This window comes from Microcaecilia unicolor, chromosome 8 (assembly GCF_901765095.1).
Source record: "Microcaecilia unicolor chromosome 8, aMicUni1.1, whole genome shotgun sequence".
Classification (NCBI taxonomy): Eukaryota; Metazoa; Chordata; class Amphibia; order Gymnophiona; family Siphonopidae; genus Microcaecilia; species Microcaecilia unicolor.
In genome coordinates, this window is record NC_044038.1 from 189,340,511 (window position 1) to 189,358,484 (window position 17,974).

The 17,974-nt window shown below is 49.3% G+C and overlaps 1 protein-coding gene across 3 annotated transcripts in view; it reads left to right on the forward strand.

Moving 5' to 3' along the window:
• ASXL1 (ASXL transcriptional regulator 1) overlaps positions 1–17,974 on the forward strand; it is a 262,106-nt gene that overhangs the window by 101,399 nt on the left and 142,733 nt on the right. For 2 of the 3 annotated variants that reach the window (XM_030211279.1, XM_030211281.1), the window contains exons 4-5: positions 1,439–1,556; positions 1,634–1,731. In XM_030211279.1, coding sequence (XP_030067139.1) covers positions 1,439–1,556; positions 1,634–1,731 — 216 coding nt within the window. The remainder of the gene's footprint in view (positions 1–1,438; positions 1,557–1,633; positions 1,732–17,974) is intronic. The other variant, XM_030211280.1, reaches the window with a different exon arrangement.

Sequence of the window (17,974 nt, forward strand, 5' to 3'; positions counted from 1 at the left end):
GAATTAATACAGCTGTCCATCGTCAATCTAGAATCCAGTTTAATTACCAAGACTTTAATTTCTGCCTGTAAATGAATTTCATTCCCTGCTAGTTTTAGGAATACTTGTAATATATTGGTATTCCAGGCCACTCCACTCCTTATAGCAGTGATGTCACTGTAATATTCAAATTACTCTGCCTCCCATCTGCTGGTATAGGGAGACAACCCATGGTTTGGACTGGTCTAGCAGGACTCAAGGAAAGGAAATTAACAGGTAAGAATGTTTTTTAAATTATTTGTATTTTACAAACAAATTTCACAAGAATAAATTTGTTGCAGAAACACAGAGCATATATATTATCTAGGCATAAAGCCAATCAATAGAACAAAAGAAAACTAGGCATAAAGCCAATCAATAGAACAAAAAAAAAAAAAAAAGAAGAAAATCCCTTTCTCTCTTTTAGACCACAATAATTGGGAGCAGAGAGAGAAAAATAAAAGGAAAAGCTGTTAAACACATATTATATCCTCAGATCATCCTAACTTACTGCAATCCACATCCAGTTGGAGGCAAAGAGAGTTTTTTAGCGTCCACAAAAATCTTCAACTGTTTAGGTGTAAAAAAGACATACATAACTACAACATAACAAACTACACATTTACAAGGATACTTCAGTTTAAAAGATGCTCCCAGTTCCTAACTTGCTGCTTTAATGCTAGAAAAGCTTTCCTTCTTATGCTGTCTTTGTATCATCTAGAAAGATTCAAACTTTCTGTTCGAGAAATAAATCTAAGATCTTCTAAAATGTAATTGAAGTTCAAATCCTGCTTGAAGACAAGTATAACAAGCAATGTATAACGTTCTTATCACATCAATAGTAGAATTTTCCAATAAAGGTGTTACATTATTCAAATCAACTCCATCATTCTCAGTCCGCACTTTCCTTTGTATCATTCCTTAAGCAGTAGTGCTACTATTCTTAGTTGAGGAAATTGGTATAAAATAAGTCTTATTTATGGGAAGAATAAAATCTGAAAAATATTTCAAAACTTCAATCATATATTTCTTCATTATAGCCAAGGGACCCACGCACAAAGTTAATGGCGATGTAACCGCCTATTGACATTTTCCAGTTGCTCAGTTTTCCTGTGTATATTGAACTTATCCTTCACCAAAGCCATGATGACTTCTTGATTACTCTGTACATATTTCTTATCTTGTTGAAACTAGGTAATAATTTTACGTTATGATAAATGAACACACCCTTTTCTGCCTCTACTAGTCCATACGTTGTATCTTTTACACAGAATGTCAGTCAATAAGTTCTGGTTTTATGACACCCAAACTGTAAAATTTGAGGTGTGTGGTGTTTTGTTTTTTTCTGATGATATGCTAGGCAGATACCCTATTGTGATATTTTGTTATAATAATCACTTGGATTTCACTCTCTGGCTAGAAGGATGCCTTACAGTGGTCCCGCAGTTTGTCCATGTCACAGATAGATGAGCTGGATGATGATGGGGAAAGCTGTGAATCAACAGAAGCAAGCACTGTGAGTGGTGGTGATAATGATGGTGAGTATCCAGCACCATTGATAAATAGTTGATGGTGAGTCATGTTCGCCATGTGATGTAGCTTTTCCTTTTATTAGGGTCACCTGATGAAACTTCCTCTAATGCATCCTGTTCTACTGAGTCTCACAGCCAAATATTGCCAAGCACCAGAGCCTGCAATGGACCAGTATCACAGGTATGGGGGTGAGAGGTGGGTTTCCCTCATTGGTTACTGGAAAGTATGAGAAACTTCATTAGATAGAGGGCGTATAGAAAGAGGTGAAGCTGAAGTTGAGAGAAGCAGGGCTCATTATGAGTATGAAAACTATTTCTAAAAATAACACCTTACAAAGAATGTAAAACTGCAAATCATAAAACTGACCAAAATTAGAATAAACAGCAATAGAAAAATAATTTTAAAGATTGGTTTTGATTGTACATGATTATTTTGGGTCCTTTATCACTTTATTGTTAATTTTCATATCCAAACAACTTCAAAACGGTGTGTACATATCCCTATCACAAGTAAAATAAACTTCCATAGCTACACTCCAGACCAGTCCAGACGCTTGGGCTGTGCATAACTACCAGCAGATTGAGATTGAGAACACCTGACTTTGGAACTGAATAAGATCCCTGTGCAATTCCTTGCTGGCCAATATGGTCTCAGTCTCTAGCAGCTGGTGGACATGCAGCCTATTCAGCCTGCACAGTCTAGTAGGCCCAGGGGGAGGGAACTCTCAGGGTACTTGTAATTCTTGATCTGGCAAGATCTGATTAGAGTTAAAAAAAAAAAAAAAAAAAAAGTTATACCCTTTGGCTGACTCTTGGCAATGATTTTAGGCAGTTGGGGTGCTGGTCCTTGGGGAGGGGGGGTGGGTGGGCGAGCACAGAGACCCCAAGGGTGTTATAACCCTGGTCTCTCTCTCTCCCCCCCCTTTCCCTTGGGAGTCTTGAGTACCCATTTTCTTTTTGAACAACTGACATCCTTTTTTAAAAAAATCCCTCTGAGGGCTGTAATCCTCTCCGCTGGTTGGGAGGTGCTGAATGCTGGCTATACCGATGGTCCTACACTTCTGGTCCATTCAAATCCCCCTCTTGACAACCAGTTGCAGATTGTCAGAGGGGGATTTGAGTGAGCCAGAAGCAGAAGATAATCTCCCCCTCCAGGATCCTGTTAATGAAGAGCTGCAGCCTGGGGAGCTCTTCTGTGGTGCATATGTTCCACCAGGGGGAGCTTTCCGAATTAATTGTGCTCAGGTTTGAAGGAAGACTTCCCGGTGGAAGGGTCTACTAAGAAGGTGGATCTTCTGGCGCATGGTATTCAGAAGGCATCTAAATCCTTTCTCATGAATCAGGATATCAGGGACTGGTCTACACAGAACGATTCCTCGGATGCTCTGTGTGAGATGGTGCATTCCATGGGCAAGTTGTACCCTCTTCTGGCAGAAGATAGAGAGATCTTTAAGCCACCTACTGTGGATTTCTGGTCATGGCAGAAGACTACAGTACCGGTGGTGCAGCCTTGAAAGATCCTCAGGACTGTAGAATGGAGACTCTCCTCAGGCATAGTTTTTTTATCTCTCCGCTTTGGCCCTTCAGGCTTCTGTTTGGTCCCTTGGCAGATTGTGTTTCTGTAGATAGGGAAGTAGCAAAATTGGAAATGGGGTCTTTGTTTCTGGCTGATTCTCTATGTGATTTGTTGAGGGCTTTGGCAATTTTTATTGAAAACTCATGAAGTAATAACCATACAAATATAGAATCTGAACTTACAGTGGTGGAAATAAGTATTTGATCCCTTGCTGATTTTGTAAGTTTGCCCACTGACAAAGACATGAGCAGCCCATAATTGAAGGATAGGTTATTGGTAACAGTGAGAGATAGCACATCACAAATTAAATCCGGAAAATCACATTGTGGAAAGTATATGAATTTATTTGCATTCTGCAGAGGGAAATAAGTATTTGATCCCCCACCAACCAGTAAGAGATCTGGCCCCTACAGACCAGGTAGATGCTCCAAATCAACTCGTTACCTGCATGACAGACAGCTGTCGGCAATGGTCACCTGTATGAAAGACACCTGTCCACAGACTCAGTGAATCAGTCAGACTCTAACCTCTACAAAATGGCCAAGAGCAAGGAGCTGTCTAAGGATGTCAGGGACAAGATCATACACCTGCACAAGGCTGGAATGGGCTACAAAACCATCAGTAAGACGCTGGGCGAGAAGGAGACAACTGTTGGTGCCATAGTAAGAAAATGGAAGAAGTACAAAATGACTGTCAATCGACAAAGATCTGGGGCTCCATGCAAAATCTCACCTCGTGGGGTATCCTTGATCATGAGGAAGGTTAGAAATCAGCCTACAACTACAAGGGGGGAACTTGTCAATGATCTCAAGGCAGCTGGGACCACTGTCACCACGAAAACCATTGGTAACACATTACGACATAACGGATTGCAATCCTGCAGTGCCCGCAAGGTCCCCCTGCTCCGGAAGGCACATGTGACGGCCCGTCTGAAGTTTGCCAGTGAACACCTGGATGATGCCGAGAGTGATTGGGAGAAGGTGCTGTGGTCAGATGAGACAAAAATTGAGCTCTTTGGCATGAACTCAACTCGCCGTGTTTGGAGGAAGAGAAATGCTGCCTATGACCCAAAGAACACCGTCCCCACTGTCAAGCATGGAGGTGGAAATGTTATGTTTTGGGGGTGTTTCTCTGCTAAGGGCACAGGACTACTTCACCGCATCAATGGGAGAATGGATGGGGCCATGTACCGTACAATTCTGAGTGACAACCTCCTTCCCTCTGCCAGGGCCTTAAAAATGGGTCGTGGCTGGGTCTTCCAGCACGACAATGACCCAAAACATACAGCCAAGGCAACAAAGGAGTGGCTCAGGAAGAAGCACATTAGGGTCATGGAGTGGCCTAGCCAGTCACCAGACCTTAATCCCATTGAAAACTTATGGAGGGAGCTGAAGCTGCGAGTTGCCAAGCGACAGCCCAGAACTCTTAATGATTTAGAGATGATCTGCAAAGAGGAGTGGACCAAAATTCCTCCTGACATGTGTGCAAACCTCATCATCAACTACAGAAGACGTCTGACCGCTGTGCTTGCCAACAAGGGTTTTGCCACCAAGTATTAGGTCTTGTTTGCCAGAGGGATTAAATACTTATTTCCCTCTGCAGAATGCAAATAAATTCATATACTTTCCACAATGTGATTTTCCGGATTTAATTTGTGATGTGCTATCTCTCACTGTTACCAATAACCTACCCTTCAATTATGGGCTGCTCATGTCTTTGTCAGTGGGCAAACTTACAAAATCAGCAAGGGATCAAATACTTATTTCCACCACTGTACATAACCACAGGCGTATCAAACGTACTTCCAGTCCAACATAAGTTTTTGTATTGTTTATATATTAGAACCCATTCCCCCCACCCTTCACTTAAGAAGAAAAATACTGGAAAAGATACATGTTGCATCTCTTGTTAAAGATATGGTTTGATATACATGAGCCCACCCACCCATACAGAATACCCTGCACACCTCTATATGCAATCTCCAAACCACAATCACAAAATCACCTGTGATCCCTAAAATTAAGCAGCATATTCAGTGATGTCATAATGAACCAGAGGTATGACGTTTATAATGGTACCCCAGCCTATTTAGTATCAAAGACCCTCTGACCTGTGAGAGCAGCAGTTACCTTTTCATACTTTCTGATTTCCACATATATCTGGCACCACCAATCACTGGTCCTTATGGGTCCCTCCATGCCCTTGCAAATATCATTCTGGCTGCCAACAATAAGGATGTCGCCAGTTTCTCATTAAGAGAACACATGGTAGCAAACCTAATAAGCATATCATTGGATCAAGTGACCATATTACACCACTCCACTCTTTCACAGAGTGGAGTGATGTGGTATGGCCAGAAATGTTTACTTTTTGAATAATCCCACCATAAGTGTTCATAATTCTCCATTTGCTCACAGTTTCTCCAACAGAGTCAACTGCAGTGCTGTCTTCAGGGTAAGAGGGAATATTTGCTGAATACCAATATAGCTGCAAAATTAGCATAAATTGCAATTTTTGATGGTAACCATGGAATATCAGGAAATGTATTCATAAATGAATATACATCTATCATAATCTATTCATAAATGAATATACATCTATCATAATCTATTGATAAACCCAACCCAGTTTCCCACACTAATTAGTAGAGCCTAAACTGCAGCTTGTTCAGTTTAATTAAATTGTGATAGATGTGACAGTAATTTTTTTTTCTCAGTGGGGATTTTGAATAATCTGGTCTCCAGCTCTTTAGGCTTCCTTCCAAAATTTACCCTGAAGTCTTGCCTGTGTAGTGTACCCCTCATCTAAAAATTTTGGAAAAAAGGAAGTTTCGTCCCTATAATCTCTTGTAGGTGTTGCAAAGAGAGCATCAGGCTTATTTTCGGAAGAGAAGGGCGCCCATCTTTCAACAGAAATTGGGAGATGGGCGTCTTTCTCCCAGGGTGTCCTCAACTGCTTTCCGTCGCGGGGATGACCAAAGTTCCCGGGGGCGTATCGGAAGCATAGCGAAGGTGGGACTGGGGCATGCTTAACACATGGGCGTCCTCGGCCGATAATGGAAAAAAGAAGGGCGTCCCCGACGAGCACTTAGCCGACTTTATTTGGTCCATTTTTTCTTGCAACCAAGCCTCAAAAAGGTGCCCGAACTGACCAGATGACCACTGGAGGGAATCGGGGATGACCTCCCCTTACTCCTCCAGTGGCCACTAACCCCCTCCCACCCAAATAAAAACTTTAAAAATATTTTTTGCTAGCCTCAAATGTCATACCCAGCTCCCTGACAGCAGTATGCAGGTCCCTGGAGCAGGTTTAGTGGGTGCAGTGCACTTCAGGCAGGCGTACCCAGGCCCATCCCCCCCACTACCTGTTACACTTGTGGTGGTAAATGTGAGCCCTTCAAAACCCACCAGAAACCCACTGTACCCACATGTAGGTGCCCCCTTCACCCCTTAGGGCTATGGTAGTGTTGTACAATGGTGGGGAGTGGGTTTTGGGGGCTCAGCACCCAAGGTAAGGGAGCTATGCACCTGGGAGCAATTAGTCCACTGCAGTGCCCCCTAGGGTGCCCGGTTGGTGTCCTGGCATGTGAGGGGGACCAGTGCACTACGAATGCTGGCTCCTTCCACGACCATATGGCTTGGATTTGGTCGTTTCTGAGAAGGGCGTCCTCGGTTTCCATTATCGCTGAAAACTGGGGACGACCATCTCTAAGGTCGACCTAAATGTTAAGATTTGGGCGTCCCCGACCGTATTATTGAAACGAAAGATGGACGCCCATCTTGTTTTGATAATAAGGGTTTCCCCGCCCCTTCCCGAGGATGCCCTCAGGAAAACTTGGGTGCCCTGTTTGATTATGCCCCCCCCCCCCCCCCCATGTCTACTTGAGGACAGACATCCTTACAATATTTAAAATCTAAGGCCTCCAATATTGGTTTTACCCTGTGAAAATAGGGAGAAGAAACTTAGGGCATATTATCTCTCAAGAGGCAATATGGTTTATCTTTACCTGAAATAGATGGTAGCTCTTTTACTGCTGTCCAGTGTCTGTGCAGAGTGGGCAAAAAACTATACCCACCTATTGTTGCTTTCGAATTCCCCATACCAACACCCCATTTACCCACCAATTAAAAGATAAAGGGGCAAGGCACTCATGTTCTTTTTTTTTTTTTCCAATCAGTTTTTCTCAAGAAGTTGATCATAATGTTCTTTTTGAGCTGTAAGTACTGCCGCCCTATAGTACCAGAGGCTATGTAAGCGCATTCCACTGTTCTTTTTAGGAAGAGCCAACTTTATCAGACTGATCTTAGGATGCTGACCCCCTCATATAAATTGCTGCACTAAAGTATCCCATTTTTTAAATTGTCGCCTTGGAATGTCAATGGGGAGTTGAGTAGAATAAAATAGAAAACAAAGAAGTACATCATTTTTACAACAGCAATTCTGCCCACCTATGATAATGTTAAGTGCTGCCATGATTCTAGTAGTGCTTTAGATTGGGTCAAGGGGGAATAATTTAACTTATATAGTCTTGTACCTGATCAGAGATATTCTGTTCCTTGTCATCAACAGCAGATGAATCCATTAACTGATGGGTGGAGATAGAGAACACTGAAAGCACATGGTGTTCCTGGAAGACCAGCTCCCTTCTGCCTTCAGTATATCTCTATCTCCTAGCAGGTGTGGACGTCGCTTTCTTAGCTCCTGGATTTCTGCCTGGGGTGGCTCCTGTGCTTTGCCAGTAGAGCAGGAGGTGTTGTGGCTGGTGTTGCCCACTTTAAAGGCATACTTGGTTTTCCATGTCTCTGCCTTACCCCATTCCCCATCCTCCCAGAGTTCCTCTGTGGTTGCCTGCCTCTAACTTTCCTCACAGTAAAAAAAAAAAAATCTGAGGCTCGGTCTCCTAAGGTGAGAGTGGTGCCCAGCTCCTCTGTGGAGGTTCCCGCTGACAGCGTTCTGTGCTGGGTAAGTTTTGGTGCAAAGGCACCGTTTTGTTTTCTGTATTTGATGGCTGCTGAAGGGGCTAAGCGCTGCTCCCAATGTGGGAAACGCAGATCAGCAGCGGGGCTTTGCAGCACATGCTGCCTAGATGCTAATGCTGGCACAAGCATGGCGGGCGGCGATTCTTCCCTCCCGACGGAGTTGGCAGCAGGTGCCATCTTGGAGGCGCCGCGTGACTCGACCCTTGCGGTTGCGGAGGGGTCTGAGTGCAGGGGGACGCCTCGTTTCAAGGTTTCTAGAGGGGCTTTTGCCTCCGCTTCCCCCAATGTGGGGGTGGATGTATAGGGTGAGTTTTTCTCCCCTGAATTTGTGCTGCTGATGCATAAGGCTTTTATGTTAAAAAGAGCACTGCCTGAGGCTCCTGACATTTCCTTTCGGACTGGGTTGTCTCCAGTTCTTGATAGCCCAGCGTCTGCTGGAGACTTTATTTCTTTCCCCGAGCTTTTGGCTGACGCTAAGCTTAGATGAGTGAATACCCCATCTGAGGGGGACTCTTCACTCTGTTCTCCCCCTTGTTCTAGTTTCGGGGAGTCCAAGGGGTCTGGCAGGCCCTCACGACTGATGATCCAGACAAGGGTGGCTGCTTGCCACAGGAGTTGGATGACCCTAAAGCGGTTCAGATTTTCCACCGCGACGAGCTGCCAGCTCTCATTTCTGATGCCTTACAGGTCCTTTGTATTGACGAGCCTGATGAGGGCGCTGCCGCTTCTGTTAATCCTAGGATGGCTAGTACTAAGAAGCCTTTTCGGGCTTTTCCTGTGCATGCTTCCATCCAAGAGCTTATTTCAGCTCAGTGGTCTGACCCTAATAGTCCTTTGTAGGGGGCCAGGGCTATGTGTCACCTTTACCCTTTGAATGAAAGTCAGGTGGCCCTCTTTGGGATGCCTAAAGTGGATGCGTTAGTCATGGCTGTGACTAAAAAGACTACTCTCCCGGTGGAGGGAGGGGTCCTTTGAAAGATATGCAGGACTGGCGGCTAGAATCTGCGCTGAAGCGGTCCTTTGAAATCTCGGGCCTTTCCTTAAAGGCGGCTATTTGCAGTTCCTATGCAGCCTGGGCCTGCCTGACCTGGTTACAGCAGGCAGTTGATCAGCCTGAGGATGGTGCGGGTGCCCTCTCTGAGGTTGGCCCGCGTATGGAGTCTGCCCTGTCTTTTTTGGCTGATGCCCTTTATGATATGGTCAGAGCTTCGGCTAAGCAGATGTCTGTGGCGGTTTCTGCCCGCTATCTTCTTTGGCTGCGGGAGGTTACCCTTTCGGGGCCTTCTGTTATTTGGAGAGGAATTGGAGAAGATTGTTAAAGACCATGGGGACTCTAAATCCCAATGGTTACCTGAGGATAGGCCGCGGCCTTCTTCCAAAACTCTTGTTTTTCCCTCCTCTTCCAGGCCACGTTTCTGCGAAGTTCGCAGATATCACCCGGGGCGCTCTGCGGGGATTTCTCAACATGCCCGTTTTCAGCAGAGGAACTCCTTTCGCTCAGACAAACGTTCCGCAGCAGCCGGCCAATGGCCAGGAGTTCAGGGGCGCTCTCTGCAATGACAGGACGCCGGTCCACTCGTCGATTCCTGCAGTAGGGGGTCGTCTTTCCTTCTTCCTCGAGGAGTGGACCATGATTTCTTCGGATCAGTAGGTCCTACACCTGATCAAAGAAGTCTACCGATTGGAATTCGGTGCCCTGGTGAGAGACACTTTTATGGAGTCCCGATGCGGCACTGCCGTCAAACGGGCGGCGGTAGAGGAGACCTTGCAAGTCTTGCTGCAACTCGGAGCGGTAGTGCCGGTGCCTCCTGCCGAACGCGGCTGCGGTCGCTACTCTGTTTACTTTGTGGTCCCTCAAAAAGGCGGGTCTTTCAGACCGATCCTCGATTTGCGAAGAGTCAACGAGGCCCTAAGAGTGCGACACTTTCGCATGGAAACCCTTTACTCTGTCATTGCGGTGGTTCAGCCAGGAGAGTTTCTCACGTCTCTGGACCTCAAGGAAGCTTACTTGCACATTTCTATTTGGCCCCCGCATCAGCGGTTTCTCTGGTTTGCGGTGTTGGACCAACATTTCCAGTTTTGGGCCTTGCCTTTCGGCCTAGCCACAGCTCCCCATACCTTTTTCAAGGTGATGGTGGTGGTAGCTGCCTTTCTCAGGCGAGAGGGTATCAGAGTTCACCCGTATCTAGACGACTGGCTCGTCAGGGCGGATTCAGCAGACGCGAGCCGACTCGCCACGAGCAGAGTTATAACTGTTATTCAGACTCTGGGCTGGATGATCAATTTGCCCAAAAGTCACCTGACCCCCTCTCAGTCTCTCAAGTATTTGGTGGTCGGGTTCGTCTTTCTCCCCGACCACAGGCGACGCAAGCTTCAGACTCAGGTCCGTCTGTTCCTGTGGATGCCTCGCCCTCGAGCTTGGGACTTTTTTCAGCTCCTGAGGTTGATGACGGCCACCATGCAGGTTGTTCCCTGGGCGAGAGCTCACATGAGGCCGCTGCAGAGTGCTCTGCTACAGCAATGGTCTCCAATCTCTCAGGAATACCAACGCAGACTAACGTGGCTCCCTGTGGCCCGGCACAGTATGGATTGGTGGCTCTCCAACAGGATGCTGCGACAGGGAATGCCACTTGCGCTCCCCTCTTAGTGCCTGGTGATAACGGATGCCAGCCTTTCGGGCTGGGGAGCTCATTGCCAGGGCAGCTATGCTCAGGGTCAGTGGACGTCCGTGGAAGCGGTCTGGTCCATCACTCGCTTGGAACTGAGAGCGATATTCCAGGCTCTTCTGGCCTTTCACAAGACTCTGAAGGGACTTCCTGTCCGAGTTCTGTCAGACAACACGACAGCGGTGGCCTACATCAATTGTCAGGGCGGCACGCAGTGCAGGGCCCTGGCCACATAGGCCACTCAGAATTTCCTCTGGGCCAAGCTCCACTTGCCTGTGCTGTCCGCAGCTCACATAGCAGGTCAGAGCAACATGCAAGCCGATTTCCTCAGCAGACATCAAATTGACCCGGCAGAATGGGAACTGGCAGAAAAAGTGTTTCTTCAGATTTGTGCCAAATGGGGGACTCCCGGATTGGATCTTATGGCGTTAAGTTGAAACGCCAAAGTACCTCGCTTTTTCAGCAGAAGGAGTGATCCTCGCTCGGTGGAGTTGGATGCACTGGCTCAACCCTGGTCCTCGGGCCTCCTGTATATGTTCTCTCCTTGGCCCTTGATAGGGCGAGTCCTACTGCGGATTTGACTGCACCGAGGATTGGTGATTCTCATCGCTCCAGATTGGCCAAGGTGTCCGTGGTACACGGATCTCAGTCGGAGGCTCCACTTCCTTTGCCTCTGGTGCCAAACCTCCTGGTTCAGGATTCGGTGACTATGCAGGATCCCTGCCGATTTGGTCTTACGGCCTGGATCTTGAGAGGGCGCAATTGAGAGAAGGGCTACTGTAACAAGTTCATCTCCACTCTCTTGCAGGCCTGTAAGCGGTCTACCTCTGCAGCTTATGCTCTGATCTGGCGCAAGTTTGCGGAGTGGTGTGTTTCAAAGGCGATCACACCCACGCGGGCTACAGTTGCACAGGTTCTGGACTTTTTGCAGGACGGCTTACAAAAAGGCCTGGCTTACAATTCCCTTTGGGTTCAAGTGGCAGCATTGGCATGCTTCCAAGGGAAGGTCTCTGGCTTGTCCCTTGCTGCTCAGCCGGACATTGCCCGATTTCTCAGAGGGGCGTTTTGGCTCCGTCCTTTCATGCGGTCACTGTGTTCGGCCTGGAACCTGGGCTCGTGTTGAAGGCTCTTCAGTGTTCGCCTTTTGAGCCGCTTAAGCGAGCTTCTGAGAAGGATGTGACTTTCAAGACAGTCTTTTTGGTGGCCATGACATCGGCTAGACGTGTATCTGAGCTTCAGGCGCTTTCCTGTCGGGACCCTTTTCTACAGTTCTCAGAGTCCGGGGTAACGGTACGTACAGTGCCTTCCTTCCTTCCTAAGGTGGTTTCAGCGTTTCACCTGAACCTGCGCATTTTTCTACCTTCCTTTTCCATGGAGGACTTTTCAGATTCCTTTAGGCAATTGCGTCTTTTGGATGTCCGCAGGGCTCTGTTGCAGTATCTACAGATGTCGTGACTTCAGGACTTCTGATCATCTTTTTGTATTGTTGTGCGGCTACTTGGGCTTCTCAGCTCTCGTTTGTATGGCATTACAGGCTGGATGTGGCAGCGAAGCAGGACGCGCATTTTGGGGCGCAGGTGCTTGCTCGCGGAGTTGCCTGTTCTCACCCTACATAGGGAGTGCTTTTGTACATCCCATCAGTTAATGGATTCATCTGCTGCTGATGACAAGGAAGGGAAAATTAGGTTCTTACCTTGGTAATTCTCTTTCCTTTAGTCACAGCAGATGAATCCATGATCCCTCCCTTGGTTTTGTGTTTTGTTCAGATCTTTCAGGCAGATATTGTATCTTATCGGGAGGAGTTGAAGACCAGCTCTCAGAGTTTCTACATACTGTTCTATTGCAGGAGGTTGAGATCATCCCTCCTTTGTTTGGTTAGTGTTCTGAGTCGTTTGTTCACTGTGAGGAAAGTTTACGATGTTTTACTTTTCTTATTTACTCTGCTTTGGAAGTTTCATATACTGAAGGCAGGAGGAGCTACACGTCCAGCATCACTGTGGCTTTTCAGTGTTCTCTGTCTCCACCTGCTGGTAGGCGGATACAACCCATCAGTTAATGGATTCATCTGCTGTGACTAAAGGAAAGAAAATTACAAAGGTAAGAACCTAATTTTCCCTTAGTCACCTCTTAACCCTCCTTCAACCCCTGCCTCCTTTTCTTTTTCTGAAATCACTGAAGAGGAAACTGCACATTTTCTTTCCTCCTCGATACTAACTTCCTGTTCCTCTGATCCTATTCCCACCCATCTATTTAGCACTGTCATCTCTTTTTATCTGTCACATCCTCAATCTTTCACTTTCTACTGTGACTGTTCCTGATGCCTTCCAACATGCTGTAGTCACACCACTCCTCAAAAAACCTTCATTGTACCCTACCTGTCCTTTCAGCTATTGCCCCATCTCCCTTTCCTATCCTAGATACTTAAACGTGCTGTTGACCGCCGTTGTCTTGACTTTTTGTTCTCAAGCTGTTCTTGATCCACTTCAATCTGGCTTTCACCCTCTTCATTCAACTGAAATAGTTGAATGTTCTAGTTGTACAGTATATCCATCACGGGGGTTACTTATCTTGCTGCCGTTAAAACTACTGAGCAGTCTTATGCACAATCACAGTCTTCTATACCCCGTCCACGGCCCGACTTCGGCTCAAGTTTCGCCTCCTTCATCAGGGTCCGTGGGACACTCAACCGTATCTGCAAAAAACATATCTCACAATGACACCCCTTATCTTGTACAAATACCTCTCACCTTGACTCTACTTCTGTCACACTGTCAGTTGGTGTACCTCAGGGATCTGTACTGGGACCTCTTGTTTTCTCCTCCCTTGGTTCTTTGATGTCATCCCATGGTTTTCAGTATCACCTTTATGTTTGTGACTCCCAGATCTACTCACACCAGAAATTTCAGCAGGAATCCAGACCAGCCTGGCTGTCTGACATTGCTGCCTGGATGTCTCACCACCATCTGAAACTAAACCTGACCAAGACTGAGCTTCTTATCTTTCCCCCTAAACCAACCTCTCCTCTTTCCCCATTCTCTATCTGTGTGGATAACACTGTCATCCTCCCTGTCTCATCAGCTCGTAACCTTGGGGTCATTTTCGACTCCTCTCTCTCCTTCTCTGCACATATTCGACTGCTAAAACCTGTCATTTCTTTCTCTATAATATCACAAAAATTCGCCATTTCCTTTCTGAGCACAGTACGAGACCCCTTATCCACACTCTTATCACCTCTCACTTAGACTTTTGCAACTTGCTTCTCACAGGTGTCCCACTAAGTTATCTCCCTTCCCTTAAATCTGTTCAAAATTCTGCTGCACCACTTATATTACGCCAGTATCGCTATGCTCATATTAGCCCTCTCCTCAAGTCACTTTGTTGGCTCCCTATCCACTTCCATATACATTTCAAACTCCTCTTATTGACTTACAAGTTCATTCACTGTGCAGCTCCTTAGTTTCTCCGAGGACAAGCAGGCTGCTTGTTCTCACGACTGGGTTGACGTCCGCGGCAGCCCCCACCAACCGGAAGAAGCTTCGCGGGACGGTCGGCACGCAGGCCACGCCCACCGCGCATGCGCGGCCGCCTTCCCGCCCGTGCGCGACCGCTCCCGCCAGTTACTTTTTTTCCGCGACTGAGAGAGTGGTGCGTTTGCCTCTCTCTCGGTTCAGCCGCCGGATTTTCGACCGCGTTTACGCGGATCGTCGCTTGGATTCCCGTTCGGTTTCCTCTGATTTTGTTTGTATTGTTTAGAGAAAAAAAAAAAAAAAGAAATTTTTTGCGCGTGTGGAGCACGCGCTCCCCTTTTTCCCTCGCTTTCTAGCGGGGACGCCACGTTGCGGCCTAGTGGCCGCTCGGTCGGTTGATTTTTTCGTGGTGTGATTTTAGCCACCATTGCCGACTTTGACTTCTCCGACGCGATTTTTCCGTCGATGTCCTCGAAGGTCCCGAGTGGATTTAAAAAGTGTGGTCGCTGCGGCCGGCCGATCTCGCAGACCGACACCCACGCTTGGTGCCTCCAGTGCCTCGGGCCGGAGCACAATCTCAAGTCGTGCGCTTTGTGTCTCGGTCTCCGGAAACGGACTCAGGTTGCGAGGCAAGTTCTGCGGGACCGTCTTTTTGGAACTTGCGCCGGCCCCTCGACGTCGACCTCGACGGCATCGGTATCGAAGGCCGGTTCTTCGGTACCGGTATCGATGCCCGAGACATCGGCACCGATGGCAGCGACCCCAGGAGAACAGGTCCCGTCGGCCCGCCGGTCCGCCGGTGAGAGTGGGGTTGAGAGGCCGCGTGGGCAGTCGGCCCCGGTCACTCCCTCAACTCGTGAGCCACGGGACCGAACCCTGTCGGACCCGGTACCTCGAGACCGAGGGGGATCGACCTCCTCCTCCTCCATGCCCTCCGGCGCCGGTGACGTGCACCGGAAAAAAGATAAGAAGCGCCGTCACCGGGAGCCCTCGGTGCACCCTGAAGAGGAGTCGACGCCGAAGCGTCATCGCAGAGAGGAGAGATCTCCGTCGGTGGTGGAGGTACCGACGCGTCGGGGTTCCGGCACCTCGGTGCCGTCTCCTGGCCCCCAGCAGCTTCTGGCACCGACACCCTTACCGGCCCCACCGCCTTTCCCGGCAGCGGGCCTGGACGAGTGCCTCAGAGCCATCCTTCCGGGGATCCTGGAAGGGCTGATGCGCCAGGCTGTGCCGGCGTCGGGGGTGCTTGCGCCCCCGGCGCCGATGACTGTGGCGCCGGCGAGCTCTAGCTCGGCGCCGGGGCTGTCGACACCGCCGCCGCTTGCGGTGCCGGTCTCGACCGCCACGCAGGTGGAGTCGACGTCGATGGAGGGAGCTCCGTCCCCGCCGGCGCGGGAGTCCACCGCTCGACGACACCGAGACCTTGGTGCCTCGACGTCGAGCCGGGCCCGGTACCGGACTCAGCTACATGAGCTAATGTCCGATACCGAGGATGAGGACTCGTGGGGGGAAGAGGAGGACCCGAGATATTTCTCCTCAGAGGAGTCTACGGGCCTTCCCTCGGACCCCACGCCGTCACCGGAGAGGAAGCTCTCACCTCCTGAGAGTCTCTCCTTTGCCTCCTTTGTGCGGGATATGTCTATAAGCATTCCCTTTCCCGTGGTCTCTGTGGAAGAGCCGAGATGCTCGAGGTCCTCGACTATCCATCACCACCTAGAGAGTCCTCCACGGTACCGCTGCACAATGTCCTGAAGGAGACGCTGCTTCGGAACTGGGTGCGACCACTAACTAACCCCACCATTCCCAAGAAAGCAGAGTCCCAGTACAGGATCCACTCTGACCCAGAGCTCATGCGGCCCCAGTTGCCCCATGACTCAGCGGTCGTGGATTCTGCTCTCAAGAGGGCACGGAGTTCGAGGGATACCGCCTCGGCGCCCCCGGGGCGGGAGTCTCGCACTCTGGACTCATTTGGGAGGAAGGCCTACCAATCCTCCATGCTCTATATGAGCATCCAATCTTACCTGCTCTATATGAGCATCCACATGCGGACCAATGTGCAACAGCTGGCGGACCTGGTCGATAAGCTCCCGCCGGAGCAGTCCAGGCCTTATCAGGAGGTGGTCAGGCAGCTGAAGGCGTGCAGAAAGTTCCTGTCCAGGGGGATTTTTGACACCTGTGACGTGGCATCTCGTGCTGCGGCCCAAGGTATAGTGATGCGCAGGCTCTCATGGCTGCGTGCCTCTGACCTGGACAACCGCACCCAGCAGAGACTGGCTGACGTCCCTTGCCGGGGGGATAATATTTTTGGCGAGAAGGTCGAGCAGATGGTTGACCAACTGCATCAGCGGGAAACCGCTCTCGACAAGCTCTCCCACCGGGCGCCTTCAGCACCCGCCCCCGCGGGCGGGGCGTTTTTTCCCGGGCTCGGCAGGCTGCACCCTATTCTTTTGCGAAGCGTAGGTACAACCAGCCGGCCCGAAGGCCTCGTCAGGCACAGGGACAGCCCCAGCGCGCTCGTTCCCGTCAACAGCGTGCGCCTAAGCAGCCCCCTGCGCCTCCACAGCAAAAGCCGGGGACGGGCTTTTGACTGGATCCATGGGAACATAGCCGCCCTACAAGTGTCCGTACCGGACGACCTGCCGGTCGGAGGGAGGTTAAAATTCTTTCACCAAAGGTGGCCTCTCATAACCTCCGACCAGTGGGTTCTCCAAATAGTGCGGTACGGATACGCCCTAAATTTGGCCTCCCTGCCTCCAAATTGTCCTCCGGGAGCTCAGTCTTTCAGCTCCCATCACAAGCGGGTACTTGCAGAGGAACTCTCCGCCCTTCTCAGCGCCAATGCGGTCGAGCCCGTACCACCCGGGCAGGAAGGGCAGGGATTCTATTCCAGGTACTTCCTTGTGGAAAAGGAAACTGGGGGGATGCGTCCCATCCTAGACCTGAGAGGCCTGAACAAATTCCTGGTCAAAGAAAAGTTCAGGATGCTTTCCTTGGGCACCCTTCTGCCAATGATTCAGAAAAACGATTGGCTATGTTCCCTGGATTTAAAGGACGCATATACTCACATACCGATACTGCCAGCTCACAGACAGTATCTCAGATTCCGCCTGGGCGCACGCCACTTTCAGTATTGTGTGCTGCCATTTGGGCTCGCCTCTGCCCCACGAGTGTTTACCAAGTGCCTCGTGGTGGTAGCGGCCTACCTACGCAAGCTGGGAGTGCACGTGTTCCCATATCTCGACGATTGGCTGGTCAAGAACACCTCGGAGGCAGGAGCCCTCCGGTCCATGCAGTGCACTATTCAACTTCTGGAGCTGCTGGGGTTTGTGATAAATTACCCAAAGTCCCATCTCCAGCCAACTCAGTCTCTGGAATTCATAGGAGCGCTGCTGAATTCCCAGACGGCTCAGGCCTACCTTCCCGAAGCGAGGGCCACCAATCTCTTGGCCCTGGCTTCGCAGACCAGAGCGTCTCAGCAGATCACAGCTCGGCAGATGTTGAGACTTCTGGGTCATATGGCCTCCACAGTTCATGTGACTCCCATGGCTCGTCTTCACATGAGATCTGCTCAATGGACCCTAGCTTCCCAGTGGTTCCAAGCCACCGGGAATCTAGAGGATGTCATCCGCCTCTCCACCAGTTGCCGCACTTCACTGCTCTGGTGGACCATACGGACCAATTTGACCCTGGGACGTCCATTCCAAATTCCGCAGCCCACGAAAGTGCTGACGACGGA